This window comes from Heptranchias perlo, chromosome 24, assembly GCF_035084215.1.
Source record: "Heptranchias perlo isolate sHepPer1 chromosome 24, sHepPer1.hap1, whole genome shotgun sequence".
NCBI lineage: Eukaryota > Metazoa > Chordata > Chondrichthyes > Hexanchiformes > Hexanchidae > Heptranchias > Heptranchias perlo.
Window position 1 is genome coordinate 29,205,948 of NC_090348.1, and position 26,926 is coordinate 29,232,873.

Consider the following 26,926-nt stretch of genomic DNA (forward strand, 5'->3'; position numbering starts at 1 on the left):
ATTAAGGGAACAGTAGCAGCGTGGATTCAAAACTGGCTAAGGGACAGAAAGCAGAGAGTAGTGGTGAATGGTTATTTTTCAGAGGTAAGGATACAGTGGTGCTCCCCAAGCATCAATATTAGGACGATTGATTGATAAATAAATAAAGAAATGACCTGGATTTGGTATGGAGGGTATAATTTCAAAGTCTGCAGATGACACAAAACCCAGCAATGTAGTAAACAATGTGGAGGATAGTAATTGACTTCAGGAGGACTTGACAGACTGGTGAAATGGGCAGACACATGGCAGATGAAATTTAACGCTGAAAAGTGTGAAGTGATATATTGTGGTAGGAAGAATGAGGAGAGGCAATATAAACTAAATAGTGCAATTTTAAAGGGAGTTCCAGGAATAGAGACACCTGGGGGTGCATATACACAAATCTTTGAGGGTGGCAGAACAAGTGGAGAAGGTTGTTAAAAAAGCATATGGAATCCTGGCCTTTATTAATAGATTGTAAACAATTTTACAACACCAAGTTATAGTCCAGCAATTTTATTTTAAATTCACAAGCTTTCGGAGATTTTCTCCTTCCTCAGGCAAATGTTTCCTGAGGAAGGAGAAAATCTCCGAAAGCTTGTGAATTTAAAATAAAATTGCTGGACTATAACTTGGTGTTGTAAAATTGTTTACAATTGTCAACCCCAGTCCATCACCGGCATCTCCACATCTTTATTAATAGAGGCATAGAGTACAAAAGCAAGGAAGTTATGCTAAACCTTTGTAAAACACTGGTTAGGCCTCAGCTGGAGTATTGTGTTCAATTCTGGGCACCACACTTTAGGAAGGATGTCAAGACCTTAGAGAAGGTGCAGAAGAGATTTACTAGAATGGTGCCAGGGTGAAGGACTTCAGTTATGTGGAGAGATGGAGAAGCTGGGGTTGATCTCCTTAGAACAGAGAAGGTTAAGGGGAGATTTGATAGAGATACTCAAAATCATGAACAGTTTTGATAGAGTAAATAAGGGGAAACTGTTTCCAGTGACAGAAGGGTCGGTAACCAGAGGACACAGATTTAAGGTGATTAGCAAAAGAGCCAGAGGCGACATGAGGAAACTTTTTTTTTAAACACAGCAAGCTGCAATGATTTAGAATGCACTGCCTCAAAGGGTGGCGGAAGCAGATTCAATAGTAACTTTCAAAAGGGAATTGGATAAATACTTGAAGGGAAAAAAATTTACAGGGCTATGGGGAAAGAGCAGGGGAATGGGACTAATTGGATAGCTCTTTCAAAGAGCCGACACAGGCCGACAGGCCGAATGGCCTCCTCCTATGCTATACCTACTATGATATTATGAACATATTACACAACCACAGTTACCAAGTATGCATCATATCGCCAATCTGAAAATTGAAACAATGGATTCTATTTATCAGATTTCAATACTCAAGTACATTTTGAATTATTCAAAATAGAGGATACACTCAGAATTATATAAACATTTTAGCAGTACGCCAAATTTTAATTTTGGCTACTAATCCCATACATCTTTAAACCACTGCATGCACCCCCATCTCATCGTCTTCTCTTCCTCTTCCTCTTCTTCTCCTCTTCGTCCACCCCGGAAAAAAATTCTAATTTATATATTAAGTGGTCTAGCCCTATTCCTAACCATCAATAACAGCGGCCTCATGTGATGTAGTGACTTTACTCAGAGAAGAGTACCAATAGTCAGTTAGTTATCATATATGGGGCATAACCTCCTACAGGTTTCCCTTTTTGTGGAGCAATTTCTCCAAAGATGGTAAACTTAGCAGCTGCATCATATCCATTCATTTCCTTTAACTGTTGGTCTGGTTTCCTTTGCTCTGCTCCTTCAGTACTGTGATTTTTAAATAGCAACTTTACCTCCCAACTCTGAACCTTAGGCCAGGCTCCCTTGTTGTTTAAAGCCAGACAGCATCCAGTAGAATAGATGAGGGAGAGTAGATTTAAAATCAGCAGCCAGAATTTGTCGAGATGGAGATTTGCCACTTCAATAATCACAGCACTGCAGGGGTGAACTAAGCTAAGTACTGGATCAAAAAAGGCTATGCAGTTCATCCGACCGGTCCAAAAAACTAATAGTTTTCAATTGTCCACTCCCTCAAATATCTGTAATTTCTCCCTTAAATTTTCTCCATCATCTTCTACATGAAGTAGTTAATTTTAAACTATCGGTGTACCTTTTCTTCAAGCTTGAGCCCACGACCTGTGGTTCCACAGTTTGTGACAATCTTGAGAATACTGTGGGGGTCCCAGAGCTTTCTCAGCTCTAGGACAATCAATCTTAGGCCCTTCAACTTCTTATAGCTGAGAAGCTACAAGCTAGGTACGAGTTTGGTTGCCCTTTTCCGTACTGGATATTTTTGCTGTAGAACAGCAACTAGAATTGTACCCAGATGCGCCATACTAGTGCTGTGTACAGATTAATCATCATCGCCAATAACCCCTAATTCCTCTCTTGTAGTCTAGAGCCATTTAGTTTATATCCCTGCTGTTTATTTCCCTTCCATCAACATCTTACAACTGTCCATTTGCCACTCATCAGTCTTCCTTCCCAATCCATCCAGAACAAACTGTATTTGGTTTGTCTCTCCCCTAGTTTATGAACTCCACCCTCCTAATTTGTTGTCACCTGCAAACTTAATACTGTCCCAGGTTCCAAAGAAGCAACAGTTGATGATTTAAATAAAGGGGGAAAAAATAGAAAATGCATGTGTTCACTAGCCAACATGGAGAGTTTTGGGAATAGAAGCTACAATAAACTAAAAGGTCATTTTTTTTTGGGTGGGGGGGGGTGGCTGGAATTGGCGGTCACCCAATATGTGGGCCATATTATACACAAGTGTACATGCTGAATTATGGCACAGCAAATGAAACTAAAATAATTTACATTTTGCACTTCCTTGTCTGATGAAATGACTTGATCATTGGTGATGAGTGGAGTACAAGAGAAATAGATGCAGCAAGACTTTTATCTCCCATTTGTTGGCTGGTGGCAGGCAATGTGGTGGTTGTATAATTTAGTTGGAAATATGCTCAAGATGAATTTATGGGGGTAAATCACTTTGGGGCAATACAATGTGGGAGCACTATACTTCAAATAAGAATTATCTTGTTTTTACAATAGAGTAACATGAAAGAATTAGACAGTTGTATCTATCCAAGGTAGCATTCTGCAAAGTCAACAGAATCTATGGGAACTTCCTCATCTTTACATTTTTAAATCCAGGACATGTGCGCAGTTACAAAACCCAATACCACTCTTCACAATAAAACAAGGGAATTTGAGGTAATCACGTTTCCCTTCTGATTTTTTTTCATATAAAAAGAAATGCAAATTGAACTGGTTCAGAAAAGCCATGGACCCACTGAACAAAACTGTCACTAGCTTGACATTTTTGGCAATCCTTTCCGAAAGGCCACATAACGGCTAGTATGGGAAATTTTTTTAAAAATGTAAAACACCAGTGCAGTGGGGAATGTTCTTCAGATCTTAGGATGAAGGCAAATTCATGGGCAGATTAGAGGATCTTGCTATACCCAACTTGTGAGTGCCTGATGCCAATACTCGGTGTACAAAATGTTAATGTTCCACTTCACAAAATCCAAACAAAAAAAAAGTTAATTTCATCATTAACTTTTATCATGGTAAAATTTGTGGGAACCACTGTTTCCTTTTAGCAACCACCACAGGAAACAAAGAAACGTGCTTTGAACACAAACCTTCACAAGCCAACAACTACATGACATGCTTTCATTGAAATATTGCAATGTTATAAATCTGTCAAGCAATAGTAAACATTTTTCCCATTAAACAAAATGCTGCGTGAAGTACAGACATTACCTTGATAAAATTTGCATTGATATAATCTGAATCCTGTTCTGTAGTCTTCAATGCAAGTTTCACCCTGCTATGGTCAACTGTAATGTGGAGAGGGAAGAGGGCAAAAGAAGTTTTACAAACATAAAAACAGGTTAATACTATGCATGCCACATCATTAAAACAAACAAAAAATGTAGCTAATTCTATTAAAGCTCAAGGTATTTTACTGATTAGAAAAGAATATGCAAACAATTTGAGATGTCAGAATTGGTGTTGCACTAAAATTGCACTGAAATAGAAAAGTGTCAGAATTGTTACATGAAACACTGTTGAAATATTACCAGAAAACTACTGTCACAGTCAGATTTAATGTGGTATTTTCAGCAGTGACCAGAAACATAGGTAAAAGTAACTTGGGAAGATTCTAATACTCCAATAAAATAAAAACTCCACTTCATTTTTGTCAGTACTGTAAAATTTTCATCAACTGCAATAAATGCCTGATGTGAATGAAAAGTAAAACTCCAGTCATTTTCTATCTACACATCCATTCCTTTCAACTGAACTGATTTACCTGCAAGTTCCCATTAGATCACACATTAAGTTATACCATGATTACAAGCCAAGTTATAAATCACTTTGTATCATGGTACCAATCAATAGTAGTTGAATGCAAGAGTATGAAATAAAAGTTCATATCTTTTCCCAGTAGTTAAAAGTTTGTAAGGAATGTATGGCAATCATGACCTACACCGAGACTTCAGGCAGAGCAAGCTTTGGCAGGAAGTCTATTTCCTGACCAAAGGATTTGTATCTGCAGGAGGTGGGAAAGAGAAATAGTTAAGCATAAATCGGATACAGGTGAGTGAATGAAAGGAGTTATACCCAAATGCTTTTAGTCAAAAAAGGTTGAAACAGAAGAGTAGCACACGTGGACATCAGAGGTATAATGGAAAACCTGGTTGCAGAGCGCAAATGATACACGACACTGGAAGATTATAATCAGAGGCTGAATCTCTTTGGCTAGAGTTAAATGAGGGAAATAAAGGGGCACTACTTGTGGGAATTTGCTATGGACCTGAGACCCGATAATCAACACTGATTAGCAATTTTACAGGGAAGTAAAGAGAGCATCCAGCAAAGGCAAGGGTTTAATAATGGAGAATTTTTAAACACCCTGATAGTGATTGGAGTTTGTGTAGTGCTAGGAGCAAAAAAAAGTAGGAATTTCTGGATGTGGTAGGGACTCCTACATGGAACAATATATTATAGATGGGACTGGAAATGAGGCAATACCTGACCAAATGCTGACCAATGATGAGGACATTGTGGCAGGAGATTAGATGGGGAACAGCTAGGAACAGTGATCATCAAGCTCTGAGCTAGGAGAGTAACTGTAACATTAAAACTTAAAATTTTTAAGAAAGCAGATTTTATGAAGATGCACAAACATGCAAGAGGAAAATGGACACGGGCAGAGTGGAAGCTAAATTAAACAGACTTAAAAGGGAAAATTGAACGGCAAAGGCACTACGTGTAACTAGGAGTTGTAGTAGGAATAGTGGATAATGGAGGTGAGTCTGGATGACAGTGAAGGTAATTAAAGCTATTAGGGAAAAAGTGAAGGCATTTATGTCTACAAATTGTCTGCAACCAAATATAAGAGCCAGAAGAAGGAAAAACTAAAAGATTGCAAAAGAATTGTTAAAGTGGCTAAGCAGGCATACGAATTTAGAATTGCTAGGGAAATTACATTGGAGGGGGGGTGGTTGCGGAAGCAAGGGGGGAAAAAAAATGCAAGTATTGTATCACCAACTTCTAAAAAGTGTGTTCAGATTAGTGAAAATGTGCCATAGCTGAAAATTTAATGCCTGTAAATTAAGAACTAAAAATCTCAACAGGACAATATAGAGTCTGCAGCAAAGTAGATATTCCAAGATAGGCGGAAAGAGGGCTGTAATAAATGTAGCATTACCAAAGAGATGATTACTTGAATAAAGAGCCAAATGACTAGAGCACCGCGGCAGTAGGGGATTCATCCTATGATTCTTAAGGAACTCAAGGATGTGCTGGCAAAACCATTGGCAGAAGTACTTTGGGATTACAAAAGAGAAGTCTTGCAAGACCAATATCATAGAATTTTTTGGTAACATAACTAAAGGTGAAGATGTGGAAGACAACACTGATGTGGTTTACATGGAATGTAGCAATGGTTTTGTTAAGGTATCACATGGAAAAATTAGTTGACAAAATTAGCTGTGACAGTATTGGCAGCAAATCATGGAACAAATCATGGCTGGAAAACCAGAGTCTGTGCAAATGGCAAGTATTGTAGGTGGAGGGGTGTGACAAGTGGGGTCTCAGAACTTGATGTTGGGATCAGTACTCCAACATTTTCAGAAGTGATCTGGAGGAGAGGATGTTGGTAGCTTCATCTCAAACTTTACAGAAGGCATCAAAATAGTAGGATGGTTATTATGGTGAAAGGGGGGACAATCTATAGGGGAACTCTGTCTGTTTGGGGAGGTGGGCAGACAATTGGCAGATGCAGTTACATTTATAAGTGTAAAGTCATGCAGTGAGTGATATGAAATAAGTAGAGGGATTATAGGAAAATACTTTAAAATGAATCAGGGATCCCTCAAGACATCAAGCCAATGTCTGGCTACTGTCGAGAATGTAAATTGGATGATTGTTTACATCTGTTTTTATACAGCCAATCTTACAACACCAGGTTATAGTCCAACAATTTTATTTGAAAATCACAAGCTTTCGGAGGCTTCCTCCTTCGTCAGGTGAAGGGGAAAGCCTCCGAAAGCTTGTGATTTTCAAATAAAATTGTTGGACTATAACCTGTTGTAAGATTGTTTACAGTTGTCAACCCCAGTCCATCACCGGCATCTCCACATCATGTGTAAAAACAGGAATACAGTGCAGATTGAAAGACATTACTCTGCCACTGTTTAGAGTGTTGTTCAGGCTGCACGTGGGAATATTCTATGTGGTTCTGGAACCCTCACTACAAGAAGGATGTAGCAGAAGCAGAAAAGGTGCAAAGAAGGATTACTAGAAAATAAAACATGAGGAAAGAAAAGGGGTTATGAAGAAGTCTAACTAATAAGGCTCAGGGATCTAGTGGGTGAGTTAAGGGTATTGAATTTGGTACAGAATAGCATATCACAAGGTAGCAGAATAAAGGGATTGGAGCATAAGCTGATGCACGATAGGATGTAGGGAAAGTTACTTCAATGAGCAGATGGTTTCTGAAATTGCTTATCAAGGGAGGCTGTAGGGGTAAATAGCTCAGATCTCAAGGTCAAATTGGGCAAGTATCTTGAAAAAAGCATGTTAAAACAGCAGGAAAGCGAACCAAACAGACCTAAAAACATTCCAGCCCTCAGATTCATTCCAGCCCTGAGATTCTTTGTTTCAATGTTTACGTACTAACTCATTGTCCCACACAATGATTATAATGCTGATTTGTATCCACAATTCCACACATGACAAGTTCCCATTTCAGGTAGGCAGAAGGGAAGCAAATAAGTAGTAAATGTTGCATGGCTAACTCCAAGTAGTAAATAAAATTGCAACATATTTTTCCCCCAGCCTAATTCTCATCTCCTAATTTTTTTGAAGCTGCTAACTTGTGCTGGGGTATGGTTCTACTGATGCCAGCAGCACTCTGCCATCTCGCTCGAGTGACCATTCTTCATATGTGAGCCACGGTAATGAGCTATTTAATTGTAGAGTGCATCATACTAATATCAAACCAGTCCTCAAAGTTGCCTGAACATTCAAAGCATACAAAGTACATTAGTTACTGTTGAATTTCAAATTTAAAACTGAAAACTTACATGGCAAGATATCTTTATATCTGTTCTTTTTAACATTTTCTTCCTTTTCTCCAGTGTTTGTTGGGTAGATCTTTTCAGTTCTATATTTAGTTGACAGTCTTCTGAGGCGCTGTTTAAAATACAAAATATGTAATGGTTCAATATTTACAGATCCTAACTTTTGACAGAAAAGACACAGCATACCTTTCAACAATACAACTAATAATGTACATGAAGGTTCCCAGAATGTGTAATGACAGTTCAGCTAATTTGCACAACAGAAAATAGAACATTTATTCTGGATGGACTGTTGCATATAAACTTTGTTCACCCTATCCGTAGTACTCGTAGCGACTCTTAACATGCTATTCCTGCAATTTCTGTACTCATTTAAGTGTGATGCATCATCACAGTCAGGTGATTCTTTTGTGACCCTCTTCCCACTCCTGATTTTTTTTTAATTTATTTATAGTAAAATACAAATGGTACTAGAACTGAGTGGGAGACTTCAGTGATTACTAAAGTCGTTAGTAAGCCCTGGTACAAAATAAGCCTTTCTGCTTTTACAATATGCCTTCTTCTACTTTAGGAAATTAGGGATGACATGTAACAGAGAATGGGAAGAGAAAACGAGAGAAATGGACATGCCAGAATAGACTGACTCTGGCAGCAAGCACCAAACCTAGGTGAACATATGCATTTACTAAACCCAGAGAAGCCTATGGGGCTGCATCCATTCTTTTAAGGCTACACAGCATTGTTCCTTCATAATACTGCTTCTTGTCCCTTATATAACTTCCTAAACTACCTCTTAATTTCCTCTGTAGGAGGACCATACCATGTATAGCAACACTTGGGAAAAAGGAGTAATTCTCTTGCTCATTTTTTCACCATTTTATAAAATTTTACATTTTGAATTAAATTGTTTTTCCAGTGTTAAAAGCTAATAAATGCAAGTTGTTTCTTAATGCATGGCAATTTCTGTATTCTATCAAAAAGGGTCTTCTAACAAAAAAAAGGGACACTGCCCCTTTAACAGTCTGCCTGCAGACAAGAACCATCTTCCCAAAGGTTATAATATTCAAGGGTCTTGTTCTGATGCACACTTTAGGCTCTTGACTGGGGCCAACACTGAGAAACCGAGTTGAGCAAAGGAAGTTTAAACCCACAAGTTCCAAGGTGTACCATGTCAAAACAGAGAACTACAGGGCAAGAAGGGGAGAAGTTTTGTTCGTGGTGGTTGAACTATATTCAAATAATGAGGAAGGGAAATCCATAATTGGTAACTTAATGCTCTTCTTCATACATTCTCCATACTTACAACTGGATGTGGAAAGCACTAATCTATTGTTAATGCCAGCTTCAAGCACAGCGGCATCAGAAGCCCTCAATATTTTAAACTGTCAGAACAAGGTAACACTTAGTAAAAGCAATACATCTTGAACTGCAGATCGGACCCCTATGTCCAGGACGTCAACGGTGAACTGCTTGACTCTGGTTTCTACCTTCATTAGGACTGTTCCAATGCTAATGTAGTAGTTATCATTCAGCTTAAGGTTTTGCAGCATCTGGTGGAGACTGTTCACTGTCCCCAGTCAGCTGCAAAACTCATTTGTGGAGTACATAATTACTTACTATTCAGTCTTTGATTCTTTATCTGGGGACATGGGAGCTTTACCTCATATACATTATACCCGGTGTGGGCACGGAACCCACAACAAACTTTAAAAAAGACTTTGTTAGCTCTTAAGAGTACGTGTCAGGCTTGAGTGGAACCACAGGAGACGGACACAAACTCTCCCTAACTGTTCTGGTAGAACACGAATTGGTGTTAGATGAAAACCTATAAATATGGAAAGTACATTAAACCCTGGACAGAATCGCTGCTTGAGGCAGGATTCTCAGGGACCTGCAAATCTGGGAGACTAACTTGCACATGTACGAGTGACTTTGTACTGCTCAATCACCCAGTGTAAAAGTTGCAACTGCGGCACCTAGTTTTGTCTATACAGCAATGGAAACTAGGCACTCGACCAAAGGGATGACAAATAGCACCCCGACCGGTCTTCTGAAACCATGTAGAACTCATCAGCACTGAGCAAACGGTCTAGTGCACCAGACTGAACCAAGTTGAAATCCGGTTTAGTTGAATCATACTCACATTAGTAAACTCATGCCCATAGTTTGATGCTGTAAAGACAATGCATGAACAATGCCAGAAAATGAAAGAACCAGCTGAAGAGATGGCATGTGCACAAAAATGAACATAGTATATAAGGTGCAGGGGGAAAGCTTACCTATGAACTGTACAAGTTTGGTGCTTACTCATGCCTAATGAAAATTAAAACTTTTGATCAAGATGTATTAATTCTATTTTGTAAGAAATTACAGGTTAAACAAACCTAAGCGATCCATCCACAAGCATTTCTTACAAAACTACCAATTAAAACTCTAGTTTCTCAACAACAGCACAAAATAAAACACATCGCTACAACAAAAATAAACCAGTTACTCAAATAAGAGAATTTGTTGAGCAATTTTTTTTAATCATGCTCTCCTTTAGTGATTAAGCTACAATCAAACCCAAATTAAACTTACACAATCATTGAACAAAAAGCTAGAAACAAAGCAGACAGAACTTGGAAAAATAAAAATCATTCTGTACAACCACAATATTTCACAGAATTAACACGCAAAATGTGGCTAAAGTAATGGAATTTAACCAAAAGCATAGTCACTGAATACCAGTCTAGACAAATCTGTGTCCAAAAGAGGGATATCTAATCAGCTTAACAAAGTAGTGTTACTGTTGACAAAAAAAAATTGAAAAAGACTGTGTTTAAATGATAGTTACCCCCTTGTGAAAGGAAGGAGAGGATTATCACTTGACTTATTACTCTGAACAGAATGCACAGTCCTAATATGAAGCAATAACATCCAGAAACCAACATGACAAACTATTTAACAATGAGTAGCAAAACAATTCCAAAAATGTCTAGGCAGAATGTAAGGGATAAACTTGCAAATTTAGTAACAGAAAACTTGCTACACATCTGAGTGCAAATTGAAGTTCCTTCTCCAAGACACGAGAGGAAACTGAAAATTAAAAAAACATGGTCAAAATATAATCCCAAGCAAATTTTAGAAGTCTCTAGGTAAGACTGCCTGAGAAATTTATAAACTTATTTTTGACTCTTTTTAATATTTGAAGGAAAGTGTTGTTTCCTCCCACTCTCAGAACTTTAATTGGCCACCACAGGAGGAGAAAAAAAGCACACACACACACACAAAAGCTCAGTCATCACTCAGCACTGTATGAGGCTTGGTTGGTGGTACAACTTGGGTCTGCCAGTTGAAAATTACACTATAAAGAAACCAGAAGGTTGGATTCTGTATGTAACTGTAACCTTAACACTCCCACCAAAAGAACCTCATGGCATGGAGTTTCCGCTAGGGGCGCAACTGACAAAATGCACCCAGAAAGGGCTGGACACTGCGCCGGTTTTGCCAAGGTGAAGTTACGCTCAAGTTTCCGCGCAAACTCATAAGCTCGAAAGTAAAATCACCCATGAATCAGTGCAATCAAGCAGCGTAATCGATTCATGACTGGAACAGGGCATTCTCCAGCATCACAAAGGAGTGGGATCGCCAGGAAATGAGCCATTCTTCAACTGACTGATTTAATGCTCTGGGTTTTACTTTTTAAATTGGATTCAACTGACTGCTTTGATCTCTGTCCATAGTACATAAGACAAGCAGTCAATTGATGTCTCACAGGTGTGTCCTGCTCTACTGTAATTGAGATGTGGCGATGCCGGTGATGGACTGGGGTTGACAATTGTAAACAATTTTACAACACCAAGTTATAGTCCAGCAATTTTATTTTAAATTCACAAGCTTTCGGAGGCTACCTCCTTCCTCAGGCTACCTCCTTCCACATCGTTCACCTGAGGAAGGAGGTAGCCTCCGAAAGCTTGTGAATTTAAAATAAAATTGCTGGACTATAACTTGGTGTTGTAAAATTGTTTACTACTGTAATTGACTGAAGGTTGAGTAATTTAAAGTAATTACAGCAGCAGGAGAAACAGGCTTCAACTGACTACTGGTCACTGCAGGTACAGGTGATTAACGCTGTATTAACGTGACCACGGGTGCCTGTGCATCAGAGATTGTGGGCGCAGCGTGATGAACATCCCCAAATGGGCACAATTGGCGGAAAGTCGCCTTGCCAACCTGGAGATGTGGCCAATTTTGTGGGCGGGGACTGCTTTGGTCAAATGGACTCTTGAACCAGTGTAAAAGACCACGAATACTTGGGCATAAAGTAGTTATGGGCGCAACTCACATTTAAAATTACACAATCTTTAATGCTATTTCATTTGATTCCACCCAGATTATGCTGATATCTGGACGGAAATCATGCGGAAACTCCTGGCCCATGAATGTATCAATGTTCCAAGAACAGAGTCACCAAATAAACCTCGTAAGGAACTGAACACAATTACAGTTTAAAAAGGGATTTCAAGAAATATAAAAGGGCCATTTCCTAAATCCGAAGGCAAAAATGGCCACCAGAATTTAGCCTGGGAGCAAAAAGATTATTTATTATAACAATGAATCCAAGGAACATCCAAATTGGTCATCTTGCTTGCCAACTGAATGGAGAAATAGCTTCACCATTAAAAAAGTTGTATTGAATTTGCTCAGAGCTAAACTAGTTCAGTACAGGAAATGCACCACTGCGATAAAGAACTATTCAAATTGATACAATACATTACTAGCTAGTTATATGAAAACAGCACCATGAAGAGCTAGGCTCCCAATTTAGAGAGAATGCATTTTTCACTCGTGGTTAGCATTAAAACAGTTCTGGGTCAGAAGTAAAGAGACCTCAGACATGGCATGAAATTGAAATAACTTTCCTTCTTGGGAAATACCATGGGATTTCTTTAGAATCTAACAAATACATGTATTGACAAGTTTATAGATTCAGTACAGGAACAAATGCTTGTATACTATCATATATGGACTAATTTTTAAGAAACTGTATTAGTGCCTTTCCTGCAATTACAGTATTTTTGAAAAATAGAGATTCCATTCATGTCTACTATACTATATTTGGTTGCAATATCACCAAGCATTAATTTTATGCAACTGGCAGTGTTCAAACTGCTGGCAAAAAGTGCCAGTTTCGCTCTTCCAAATTTCATCACTAGCAAACTATTCTGTTGCTAATTTTCTTACCTTTGTATTTCATTATTTAGTCTTTATCCCACATTACTGTCAATAGTTCTTTTGATAGCAAAACCAAAATTTACAAAGCAGTTCCAGCAGGAAAGTGTTACCTAGTGTTAATCATTACAGTCACCTCAGTTTCTTCTACTTACTATGGAGACCATGTTGCTACCCTACACAAGTAGTACTGGTGGGGGAAGGTGCTGCTTTACTTCTCTAAATATTTGGTTTTAGCTTGGTGGCAACATTTATATCTGTATGTACCACACCAAGGCATCTTGCAACCAGTATGTAAGAATTCCCATCTTCTATTCAGCTGTCGAGGCACAAGTCTCTGTATGAAGATGTAACCATAAAAAAGGCGCACCCAAACCCTAATATTGCAGAACTTGGCTTCCTGTATGCTGGAATTCAAACTCAAACCTTGGATTGACTATTTCTTCCTTAGATTGTCTACTCAAACCAACATTTGCCATTCTGTGCATACACCCAAGAATGTAGTTTATGTCATTTCACCAATAAGTATAGCACTTTATACCTATAAAAAAAAAATTTTTTTAATTATCAGTACAAGCAAAAAAAGTGCCCTGATATTCCATGCATTACTAATCCAAATGTTAAGAGCCAGAATCAAAGAAAAAAGTAAACAAAAGTTTTTGCACAAAATGTAAACAATGTGAGTTCAGAGATTCTGTACACAATGCATTTTCCTTCATATATAGCTTTTTAAATTAAAGTATATTGACAATTTATGACTAATTGTATTAGATAGTTGTAATAAGAAATGACTATCAAATTACACATTGACCTAGAAAATCCTAAAGCCTTGTACCTAATCTGTAAATCAAAAATGATCACTAGCTACGCAGTTGATGTACGTAGCCCAAAAAATGAAATACAGATCTATTAAAGAAAAATCACCTACCAAAGCTTAGTAATAAATAATGAAATCAAAGTTATATAGTTAACCTACACAGGGATAGCTTAGCTACTCAGAAGCCTTGGGCTGCTCTGAAATTCATTATTCCTCATCAGTTATTCCCACTGTTAAGATTTGTATATGTGTTATTTGTATATATGTAGATTTAAATGTAACTGATTACTTCAATTTGCTTGAAGCATCCTATGCTCCTTTCTGATGATATACCAAGGATGACTGTGTTTAGCTAATAACACAAAATACTACACAGATTATGCCATGTTCAGAAATTAAAAATTATAACCTCAATTTTAAGAGTTCAAAATTGAAGTCACTTAAAATTCTTAGGAGAATGTGGGCTTTTAAGATCTGACGGCCGGCAAGTGAAAGAAAGTGTTTATTCGCCATTATTCATACACTTCATTCCTAAATTTGCAAGTAGCTTTTCAACACAAATGAGCATTTCAACATCCATCTGCCAGCAAATTTTGTGACGTGTTTTTTATTCCCACACATTTTTTTTTTAAGGCAAATCACTACACATTTTCATGTAATCTACATTTCTGTAAACCTCTACAAGATAAGTTGTAGTATGTGATTATTTTGGAAGTAAAAGATGCTCAATCTTTGATTCTCAGATATATTCAATAACTTGCATTTATATAGCACCTTTGACACAGAAAAATGCCTCAAGGCTCCTCAGAGACGTAATCAAAAAAAGTTACCAAACCATAAAAGCCTAGTTTTTAATTCCAAAAATGGACTGATCATTTAATGACTTAGAGTTATATGGACAATGGATTATGGATTTTCAATTATACCTGTTGCTGTTATTTGTGTACTTCAGTAGTTCTGCCATTGCTGGAAAAAAAACACCTGCAAGAGTGGTCTTTTATCTTCTCATCTTTTCTCTTACTTCAGTGACTTTTCTCTTTATACCCTCTTCAAAATTTTACACACAGTAGGGATACTGTTGTCAATATCTCCCTGAACAATAATCCCCTTTAAGAATAGCGCAAAGCTAATCTACATAACTGAAACCAGTACAAATGGATCAGCTTCAAATAGTGCTCGTAATTTTCAAAAACAAAATTTGTTGCATCAAATTTTTACTGAAACTACAATATACTTTACAAGCTCAGTAGGAACCTGTATACTATGCAACTACCAATAACTTAACCAACAGGTGTACAGAAACAACAAAAGCATTTTTTTCAAAAAGCTAAATTTCTTCTTACGTACAGACAAGTCCATCATTGTTGCAGATAAGAAAAAAATACAATGGCGTGGCTTAGAACAATCTTATCTACAATGGCATGTGAGATGACTATCTCCTGACCGAACAAACATCTCAAGGACATGATTTATTTTATATAAAGGGCCAAGATTCCTGGGGAATTATTAATGGGCAATAGCAAATTCTTATTGTATATGTAACATGAGCAATTTTTTTTAAAATTCCAGAAGAAAAACCTTTCAGTAAAGTTTGCAATTCTGTCAGTATATTTTGAAAGAGTCCCACAGTTTGCAGTCAACCTTCTTTGCTTGAAGGGACAGCTACTTTTGTGCTGTTGCACATCTATTGACTGAATTTAAACACAAGGCAATATATTGACTGGTAAGCTCCTTAAGGACCTGTCGCTCATATGACTGCTCTCAACCTTCAACTTTGAGCTTTCTAACTACACTCAGTTATATGATCCTCAAAACTAAATCAATATTTGTCAACTAAGATATCAAATTGATTTAGAGCATATTTGGTTTCAACATAATTGCTTCTCACATTGCAGACAATTCAATTCCCTTTTTTCATCAGGATGCCACAATAATAGCTTAGGCTGTAACAACATCTAGCCTGCACAGATCTGCACTCATTTCTGGTTTTAGCGCCAAAGGAAGTCTCCAATCTAACACCATAATCCACAAATAAGCACCCCAAAAGCTTTGATTTTTGCATTTTCTAGGGCTCCTACTCCCCAACTTACTTCATCTTCCGCCTGTTTATTTTTCATACATAACCTATTGCATTCTAAGCTTTCTTTTTTAAAAATGTTGTTAAAACCTTTACAACTTCCAAAATGGATGGTGAGAGGCTGGAGGAAGAAGAAAACGGGTAAAGTAAGTTTTTTTAAAAATAAACACCCAAATTCTGATCATGGCTGCATTCTAAAAGGTGCATTTACATTGTAGCTACCAGTTGTAACTTTGTTTACATTGCTTGACCCTTTCCTAGTTGGAACTTCCAACTGTCCTGTTCAGGAAAGATCTCTGCACATGCATGTGTAGAGTTGTCTTCCAAAAGTTAGAAATTTAATTATTTAGAGAATGGGAAGGGGAGAATCCCTGCTATCTATACATTTAAATTAAGGTCAAGTAAGTTTACTTTACAAAAAAATTGTCAGGGGTCCAGATTTCCAAACCAGATTGAACACCACAATGGATTTACACTTCATGCAGTGTCAAACTGAAGTGGTGAGATACTAACCCCCCCCTAGGGAGCCTCACTCTGCTTCACTTGGGAGTCAGTTTGGGCTCAGAATCCAGACTCGCTCCATCAGTTTCTTGGCAATGCGAAGATGGAATCGGTTGTAAACGCATCCATACGCTCAACCAGTTCAATCTTTGTTATATAAAAACACAAGCCAGGAAGAGTGGCTGACAGGTAAGTAAGCCCACTGTCAACCTTTAATTGTTAAATTGTATAAAGTAAAAATTGCTACAATTGAAAAAACACCATAGTTTATTTTCCAGGGGAAATAAAAACCCAAACTTCATCAAGATGTCCTTGTGACAAACAAAATGAGGCAAATGGATCCCCAAAGTAACAAAGATTCTGCCTGCCTGGTTACCAAGCAAAATTATTTGTGCACAGGGGACACAGACCTAGGTTTTCACCCAACTTCCAGTTATTACTGTTCGTTATTATGGCAAATGATTCTTTCTTGAGGAGTAACTGTCCAAATGCTGCAATCACCAATACCAAACAATTAAAAAAAAGCTCTGAAGTCACCATTCGGTCCTTTCGCAAGACCAGAAAGGTGAAAATTACACCAAACCTGGGCATTCATGAAAGTAAACTGGCATTATAATAGATGGAATGGCAGCAACATACAGGTTGTTGCTCCTTTTAACAACTCCAAAAATAAACTGCCATTTCCCCTCAATAGAGAAAAAACAAGGCTACACTTGCCCTATGTTACCAGATCCTTAGGCATTGGCTCAGTGTTTAGAAAACATACTAAAAGTTTAATAATCTTGTTGAGGAACTATTGCTTTAAAAAAAACACTTGGACAGATTGTTTCAAAATATAGGGCCACAGTGATCTCTAGTACTCAAAAATATACCCATTCACCTATAGATGGAGTACCACATAAATTATGCCATGCATGTGCTGGACGGATCTCAAAATTGCTTGTATGCACAGAGATTTCTCTTGCTCTACCCAATCCCTGTGGAAGGGAGCTGGATACACTCTATGCCTGCCATGTTATTGTCTCTGGAAGTCTTCAGTTTCTTGCACCCTGAATGTTGTCTGATTCAGAGGGAGAAAGAGGCTGCAGTAAAGTGTCCCAAAAAGGAGCAGACTAAGCTCCAGATAACAGACTAAATGGGATTGTGGTGATGGTGGAAGGAAAGAAAAGAGAAGAGAAATGTGCTCAGTCTACCTCATCTCCTGCAATTTCTCCCCAAAACGTAGATCGCCATTAAAAGGGAGATTGACTCTTTTGGGAAAGAACCCTGCTGTCCTTGTCTGGCTTATATGTGACTTCTTGGAATATCATGCAGATTCTAAGCCAACCGAGCACAAACTAACTTATCCTATCTTCAACCCTATAGCTTGAGACATGTAGCTTCCAATAATAAAATTGCCATTCTGATGATTCTAATGGCAGCTATAATGAGTGATCCATGTGCTTTATTAACTGCACATCCATAATTTATTAACTGATAAACTGAGTGGCTTGTAAGGCCACTTCAGAGGATAGTTAAGAGTCAACCACGTTGGTGTGGGACTGGAGTCACATATAAGCCAGACAAGGACAGCAGGGTTCTTTCCCAAAATGACATTAGTGAACCATTTGGATTTTTATGACAAGCAGACTGGTTCATGGTCACTTTTACTGATACCAGTTTTTTTTTAAAAACTGAATTTATATTCTCAAACGGCCATGGTGGGATTTGACCAGGCCTCTGGGTTACTAGTCAGGTATCATTCACTACACTACCGTCCCTGTTGTTAGGAACAGCCCTTTCCTCTGTGTATGCTTTCTTCTCGTGCACCAATACCCTGTGCACCAATAGCCTGCACAATTAAGATTAAAATACATAAATACCACTTCCATGAGTGAAGGCAATGACAACAATTAAAGGCATAAAATACACTCTTTATGAGTTTCCTTTATGAGTTGTAAATGATTTCCGGTGCCATATTGTTAAAAATTCCATAGTATGAGTAGTGTTTTATTCTGGGGTGGTGATCTTTATTGTTATATGGTGTCTAATAATTCTTGTACGCTGCTGTAAGTTAAGATCAGTCTTTGCTTGATTTTGCATTTACCTATGAGCTATTAGGACATGACCTTTATAAGGCATCTTGTATATAACATTTGTTCAAGTTTGTTGAAGGCTGTGTATGTTTTAGGTTTTAGTCGTGTAGTACCAGTGAGTTTTGACACTAAACAAAATGCCTCAGAGGCAGTCACAGCAAGGGAATTAACAGTTTCAGTGTGCACTCTCAAAGTGACATGTTTATTTTCAAATTGCAGGAGAATATTGCTGCAAATTATGTATTTCATATTCCAGGTATGAAATTAGATTTTTTTTAATTTGAAGATAATTGAAAGCAAATTTATTACATGTGTTTTCTGATTTGAGCAGAAAGATTTGTTTTTAAATTAGTTGCACCAGCTATTTAAAACAAAAACACTGCTTGGGAAATTAAGTATCTTAAGTTAATACTGTCCCACTAGCTTTCCAATATTTTTTCCCTTCTCTTCCATTTCCTTCACAAAGCACATTATACTATTAGCTAATTTAACACTCTTAAAACATCTGTCTACTAAATCCCTAGACTTTGTCAATAATTATTTGTCCCAGTGCATAAGTTACAATTACATTTCAATGATGTAGTTCCCATGTACTGACTTGTTACAGCATTTGATACATTTGTCTTGCCTTAAATTGGTATACACAACTCATCAATTGCCACCACAATCATACTTCATGAGCTATTATTTATAGTTAGAGAGAAAATAGGTAACTTTCCTATACTACCAACCATGAATCACTAAATTACAATTAAAGTCACAGGAAAACCTGATTTTTTTTTAGTAGTTAAGTATATGGTGCAGCACACCAAAAAACCCAATCCCATCAGTAACCCTTACGAAAAATTTTAACTTTTTCATAGTTACAATTTAAGCTCAATACAAGCATGAAGAAGCAGCAAACCAGAAAGTACATCACAGAGATATATATAGCTGAGGATATAGCGAATGAAGGGGTAGTAAAATAAACTTTTCTGGGGTTCCTTCTCTGTTAATTAAGTGAAATTCTTTCTACAGTCCATTCAATAAGATTCTGTTTAGCAATGGTTTACTCAATGCTTCATTACCATAAGTTCAAGACACACGGACAACCCAATCTTTATGGCACATGAATTAGGATGGGTTGCAGCATGCCCACTCAAAGCCAAAAATTACAGCCAACCATATTACCATTTTGATTGAAATAAATTGATGCTCAACAAATCTAACCATTCCATAGAGAATGTGAGACAGCTGCAGCAGGTATTCTAAATAATGGATCAATATAGCCAAGAAAGGCACATCAGTGTGAATTAAATAGGAAGTTGTATAGCAGAAGCTGAAATTAATGTATCTGGCTGTATCAGGATCGATGTGTAAAATGAAATCTGTAATAATGGCTGATATCAATACAAACCCTCAAGTCATGAAACATCACTATGAAAGGAGTCAATTTATGATACTACAAATCCCAAGCTAAAGAAGTTGCCAAAGCAAAGTGCTACTCAAAAAATAAAAATGAATGAGAGACTGCATTCAGCCAAACTTAACTCATCCTACAGATTTCACCCACCCATTACAACATCTAGTTGTTCTCTTAAATAATTCCAAGGTTTTAACCTCCATCACCTTTTCCAGAAATTGATTCCAAGTGGTGATCACTCTGAAGAACTTCCCTACAGTTCTAAATTTTCCAGTCCAGTTTGAACCTGTGCCCATTTGTCCTACTGCCAAAGTTTCACTTAAAGTAGTATTCTGCATTTACCTTTTATATAATGTTAAATATATTTTCTACCTCTATGACTTCCCCTCTCTGTCGCCTTCTTTAAGGTTGAAGATCCCAAGTTTCTCCAGTCTTTTTCCGACACTAGACATCAGTCCCCATGGCTTTTCTCCACACTGGCTTAACGATTCGAATGTCTCGTGTCTCAGTGACCAAAACCAGAAAAAGTGCTCAGGTGCACTGCATTAGCAGAACATTCTCTGACTTGTATTCTACCAATTTGTCAATTGTTGCTCCACAGTGGCTGGACATGTTAAATGCCAAGCCCACTAACACCTTCAACTGTCACATATTATGCCCATTTCCTTTCTCCCAAGTACTGAACTTCATCTGCCGCTATTCCACCCACATATTTTAAGTTTTAATTGTGCCAAAAAGCTTCTTTGCACCTTGCCTTTTACCTTCCTCATTGCAAGCCCATGGAAATTTATTTTGAATTACATTTATCTAGACACAGTTAGCAACGGCCAAAAGTTTCATTTGGATTTGGCAACCTGCACTCCAAACTAGAGCAATCATTTTAAAATTCAGTACTGACCAGATATACAGTAGTATTCCTTTCCTTTCTCTTCCCACTTCCAGTAATTTTTTTTTAAACCTATAGTTAAAAAGACATGAACACTTTGTCAAGAAAAAATATCAGCCTTTGCTGTTTTGAAAGGATGAAAAAGTGACAAGTTGAACAGAAATGTCAGTTTTTAAAAATAATTCTTCTTTAAGCTTACACCAAAAAGAACTGCCTCACTGCATCACGGCAGCAACTTTGTATCATCTATGCATATATTTTAGTTATTTCAAGATAGTCATAGCACGGTCCTTACAGGAAAATATATTTCCAGTCAGGCAAAGTTATTTAAAAAATCAGTTTACACAAAATTTACAAAACAACTAGTTTTCAAAATTCCTAAAAGAGAGGACTAGTTTAACATAATGGAAAATGCATGTTGATGATCTCTTTAAAAATAGGACTTAAAACTTTACAAGTACAAATACAGGTGACCATTTACTCCATTAAACAGGATGCTTCCTGACATGTTGGATCAGTATTAAACTGAGATTATAATTTTACATTGAAATGCTGAAATTACAGATACCTTGTGGATCAGGAAATATTTTCCAGAATTTTGCCATTGTTGCCATTTTACTTATAGTTTGTCTACTCCTTTCAGAAAATTACATCAGTTTGCTAAACGACAAACTAAGGACTGATGTTAGGAAGTCTATCACACAAAGTGAGGTCAGTACATGGAATGGGCTTCCAGGTAGAGTTGTGGAGGGAAAAACCTTGAAATTATTTAAGAAACAATTGGTTGCTGCAATGACAGGGGAGGGGAGATGAATGACATTTCTAATATTTATCAGCTTAACTGTTGATGTTGCTATATTTCCTTCATTTTCAGTATATTTCATTATGTTCTTTATACATGGCACTTATTTGTACTTCATTCCAATTCAATTTTTACATTCAACTTCTGACAGCGAGGTAGCTAAAAAAGATATATTTTCAACTTAGCATTCAAACATGGCAGTTTTTAGCTAAACTGATATATGGAATTCAAGCAACTAATTCAAGCAGCTGGAGAGTCTAGATCTAGGGGGCATAGCCTCAGGATAAGTGATCAGCCATTTAGGACTGAGATGAGGAGGAATTTCTTCACTCAGAGGGTTGTGAATCTTTGGAATTCTCTACCCCAGAGGGCTGTGGATGCTCAGCCATTGAGCATATTCAAGGCTGAGATCGATAGATTTCTGGACTCCAAGGGATATGGGGATAGGGCGGGAAAGTGGAGATGAAGTCGAAGATCAGCCATGATCTTACTGAATGGTGGAGCAGGCTGGAGGGGCCTTATGACCTGCTCCTACTTATGTTCTTACCTTCTAATCTTGAGAACCAAACACACCCAATGCTATATAACTCCAGGCTAAGCATAAATCAGAGCTTAGGTCTAGAGAGATCATGTTTGCTTTGGAAAGGAGCAGTTTGTAACACAGCCCAGTTCTGATAATTCAATGTCACTAAATTCAAATTACTAGATAATTTTATTTTTTTCAAGTCAAAACATAACCTTGAATTATCAGGAATACACTATTTGTAGAACTGCTAAAAAGTCATCAGCCTGAGATGTTAACACTCTCCACAGATGCTGCCTCACCTGCTGAGTGTTTGCAGCACTTCCTGTTCTTACTATAAAAAAGGACACCTATTTATGAACAGGGAATCCACAATAACAAATCCAGTATATAAGCATCAATTTACTTGACAATGTATTAAGATCCTACCAAATTTCAATAGCACAGGTCAATATTATTTGCAACTGAACACTTGTTCCTTAGGTATTGGAACCATACATTTTGCTTTAAGGCAGTCTATTAAATTATTTTTAAAAGTATTCTTTCTGAAGACCATAAGCTTGAAATCAAACTCAGAACCAAATATAAATTAACAAAAGGACTACAATTTGGAATTTTAAAATGAAGTAAATCTTCTAGAATTCTGTATAAGTGAAGGTATGCAAAATATATTTTTCTTCTGCAATATGGAAAACATGCATTTGCATTCATATAGCGCCTTTCATGACCAGCAGCAGCCAATTTGCACACAGCTGACACCATATAATCATTTGAATTTACAACCACAGTCACATTTCATGTTTTGAAAACTAAAAAACAAGTACAAACACCATTTCAATTGCCAGGTTAATTCTAGTGACAATCTTTAAACAGTTCTCAGTATGTTAAAAATTATATTTTGACTTTGCAAGCATTTTTGATTACTATGATCAAGTAAATTTAATTCCATTGTTCTTCAATTTCCAAGTCCTTCATTCTAAAAGCTTTTAATGTTGTAGATAGATATGTTAATGTTGTAGATAGATAATAGATATGGGCTTGCCTTAAGTAGACAGGACCTTGCTTCATTATGACCGAAAGCTGTACTCACTTACTGCCTACCCTTTAACCACAGCAGGCACGTTTGACCACACTAGACTTCTGTTGCTTGATTTTTGCCATAAGCTAAACATCCCACACACCAGTTTCCTCTACTTGTAGACTAGACACTCTTCTGCAATCTTTATATAAAAAAGCAGCATTTTGGGGGGGGAGGGGAGAGGGAAGGGAGGTGTAGTAAAAAGCTGCTGCATACTTTAAAACTTTTTTTATTGGATTCTTAAAGTACATTCACACATTTTATGGAGCCATTGTACATTTAGGTGCTTGCAGGAGGACTAGATCGAGATACATCTAGGTTTATTGACATGGTTGTGTTTACACTGGGAGCAATGCAGGTCAGCGATTGAGGCAACTTGTTTGATCTTGTCTGCTGGGAGTTATTTGGGCCTAGAGACAAGGAAGGAGGTCCTGCATACTGGTGATCAAGTCAGAAGGGGTTACTGTCCTCACGGCCATGGATTGCAACAAACGCCTAAGTAATGATCCCAATATTTCTCTAGTTCCAGGCAGAGCCTGAACATTACTACCTGATTGGCACATGTCCCATGTGTTTCAGCCACATTTGTTTTCGAGAGGACAGCAGTTCAGAGAGGAGATGCGCATATTCCTGCAGCTAGTAGCAACAGTTCTGCCAGCCTGCCTGTTACAAGGGCCCTCCCCCTCTAATGGCAGACCCAGTAAGCACTGAACTCAATCCTCTGAAATTGAGAACCAGTTCACATTCCCAACGGTTTCCCGGTTAGTCAGAATGATGGATGCTATTACCATGTACACAAGAGCGTTCTTCTCGCCGTAGTCCCTCCAACAGTCATTTGGTATGGGGGGGGGGGGGGGGAATGAAATTTGTGGGGCTTGTTTTGGGAGTGGGATGCAAGATCTTGAGTTGGCCTTCAAGCATTTTGCTGCAGGTGTGGGTATTTAGGATCTGACTCCATACCTCACACGACTCCACCTCATTTAACAGACTTTATAGGTCTCATTCCCAGGCTTTCCACCAGTCATTAATCACAGAGGTGAGCATGGTGCACAGGATGGAGATGCATCTGCAAAAGTGCAGGAAAAGCTGCAAGAATTTGTATGGAAGTCTGGAAAGTATTTCAGGTTCTGAAGGTAGTATTTAGTCGGGAGATAGGGTTCCTGTCATGCTGAGAGGGGTGATATCGGCCAGCTGACTGGTAGATGGGATTATTCTGGCCCTTATGGAGAATCCGGTGATCCCATTCTCATACCAGTCACCTAATCCACCTGAGGAGTGTCCTCCCCATTGTGCTAGTTTGGGGGGAAAAGGGCCAATAGCCCGGATGGGATCTTCAGGAAAGCACAGACCTGTCTCAAGGCCGAGAATGTAGAAAGCAGACTTTAAACAATTGATATTACTACATTAAAGTTAGAATAAAAATCCAAATTATATATATTTTTTAAAAATTCAATCTTTATGTAATAACCAATATTTTTGAAGGCTTTCTTCTCCACAGTAGTCAATTCAATTTCAGCAGTACAGTCCTCTTTAAAATGGCTTTATTCAAATTATTTAATAATTTTTACACTAAATTTCTACATTCCTGTGTCATTTTTGTTGCTTAAATAACTTGAAACCAATCAAGAGTATACTGCACTCATGGACCTGTGTGGCAAAAATTCCCTGGAAAGAAATCACTACTGCTAGAATTTACATTGTTTCCAGCAGTTCTAATTCAAATAAAAAATGAACTTTAGACTAAGCAGATCATGGCTCTGACCCACAGGAATATTTTTTTTAAGCATTAAAAGGTTACTTAAAACACTCAAGTTTATACATTTTGGAGTAATTTATCAGTAGTTTGCCCTTGTTGAAAAAAATTGACTGGAGATTAAAACTTGGTTTTAAACTCAAAACCAAGTATAGGAATGTTTTTTGTTCTTGTTCTGAAGTGGTTGACATTTGCAATACAGCCATTTGACCAGACTAAGCTAAACTGAGTCTCTGACAAAAATGGAACAAATGAATAAGGTATTTCAATCATGCCTAAAGTAAAGCTGCTTCTATCTAAAGACTGCAAACTTCAAAGTGGTGTCATAATTGTAGATTTAGGCCAACATTAATGTCTCACAATACACTATAAAACAGAGTATATACTATGAAGATTAGCCAACAGCTAATCCATTTTACTAAATTTGTTATGATGCATTCACACTCCATCGATCAAACTCAGAGCAATTAGCACCAAAGTTTTCTTTAGGTTTAAAGGGCTGATTCATTCTGGCACCTCCAAAACCCAATGGGAGATCCTGGCAAGGTAATGTCTGCATGGCACACAAAACAGTTTGACTAATTTTGCTGCCATTAGTAATACTTTTCACATTATCCCCAGGAGGGACAATTGGGGATCAATGAGGTTGTTAAAATTTCTTCCCTGCCTAGCCCTGCTGAACTTTGTCCTTTGGGACCCAAACCACAAAATATTACATTTATACTGCAGTTTACAATCTGCAGCTTATGTCTGAAATCACCAATTGCTTGGCGGGATCCACAGTCAGATCTGGAGATCGAATTGATCTGCCACTGACACTGTTTACACACCAGTCTTGGGTGGCTACTAAAGATGATATGCGAATGCACCCTACACCCTAAGGCACTAAGTATAAACATTCATTTTATGTAAAAGCTGGAGAAGTTATCAAGATTTCAAAATTAAATGATTACTACTTTTGTAAATGAACATGGTTTGAATCTTTACAGCTATTTAAGAGTATAATAAACAATATCTGGATGATGCCAAAAAGTGAAAGGATATTACCGACAATTCCCAGTTTTAACCATGCCCATCAGAGACCACAGACTTCAAAATGATCTTAAGCAGCAAAATTGCCCATCATAAATTTGTCAGAGTGCCACAGTAAACCAAATGTTCTAACTTACAACAACAAAAACACTGGACTTTTTTGTCACCTGTTGCTCTTGCGAGCAGACATCCACAGGACTTGAAATCAAGTCTACAACAAAAAGGGATTTACAATCCTTCAGGAGGTAATTATCAAGATTAAGTAAAATTTGCTGTACGTGGTATATTCACAGCAAATATGGAACACAAGTTTTAAAGCACTAACAATGGAACTGAAATAGGTCTAGATTATAAGTCACTGTCTCTTCAGTTGTCCACCCACTTCAATAAAAATTCAGACTATTAAAATAGCTGTTTTCATGCCTAAAACATTCTTCCTCTATAGCATACAATGCTTGCACACACACATTGTTGAACAGAGTGCTCTCCAGATTGCTAAATGCTCTTCTGTTTCTTTTAAAGCAGCAAGATTTATTGTGATCACAGCTCAATTGATTCGCTGCAGAGCTAATTCAAATAGATTTCCACACAAAATATGCATGCAGTCATTTCCAAACAGGAACATGCCAACAATTTAAACAAAAATACAAGCAACAATCCATAATTCATCTAAATGAATCGATGCAATACCCAGTAGTTCCCAAAACATCTGGTCAGTTTTGCACACTGCACAGCTTTCTACACATATACACAATTGGTACCGGTTGTAAAGGAAACAATAGTTTCCAGCAGTGTCACATATGCAACAGAAAGTAATGGCACAAGCAATTCAACAGACCATAAATGGAATTGTACACACAAATCCTAATTATTAAAGAATTTCAGTAAATGGAGTGTTCCTTTTTTTTTAATAAAGTACAATTCTGGTTGCTAAAAGAATCAGGTTGCAATTACCTCTACTGCAAACAATGTTAGAGAAACCATATGCAGTTAAACATAAAAGATTTATAAATATTCAAAACAATTTTTTCAGCTAAAAAGTGAACATTCCACATGGTTAGACA

At 37.5% G+C, this 26,926-nt stretch overlaps 1 protein-coding gene across 6 annotated transcripts in view; it reads right to left on the reverse strand.

The window, feature by feature from the left end:
* LOC137341645 (tyrosine-protein phosphatase non-receptor type 12-like) overlaps window positions 1-26,926 on the reverse strand; it is a 102,036-nt gene that overhangs the window by 52,817 nt on the left and 22,293 nt on the right. For all 6 annotated transcript variants that reach the window (XM_068004977.1, XM_068004975.1, XM_068004978.1 and 3 more), the window contains exons 2-3: window positions 7,706-7,814; window positions 3,873-3,949 (exon numbers count right to left, since the gene is read on the reverse strand). In XM_068004977.1, the coding sequence (XP_067861078.1) occupies window positions 3,873-3,949; window positions 7,706-7,814 (186 nt within the window). The remainder of the gene's footprint in view (window positions 1-3,872; window positions 3,950-7,705; window positions 7,815-26,926) is intronic.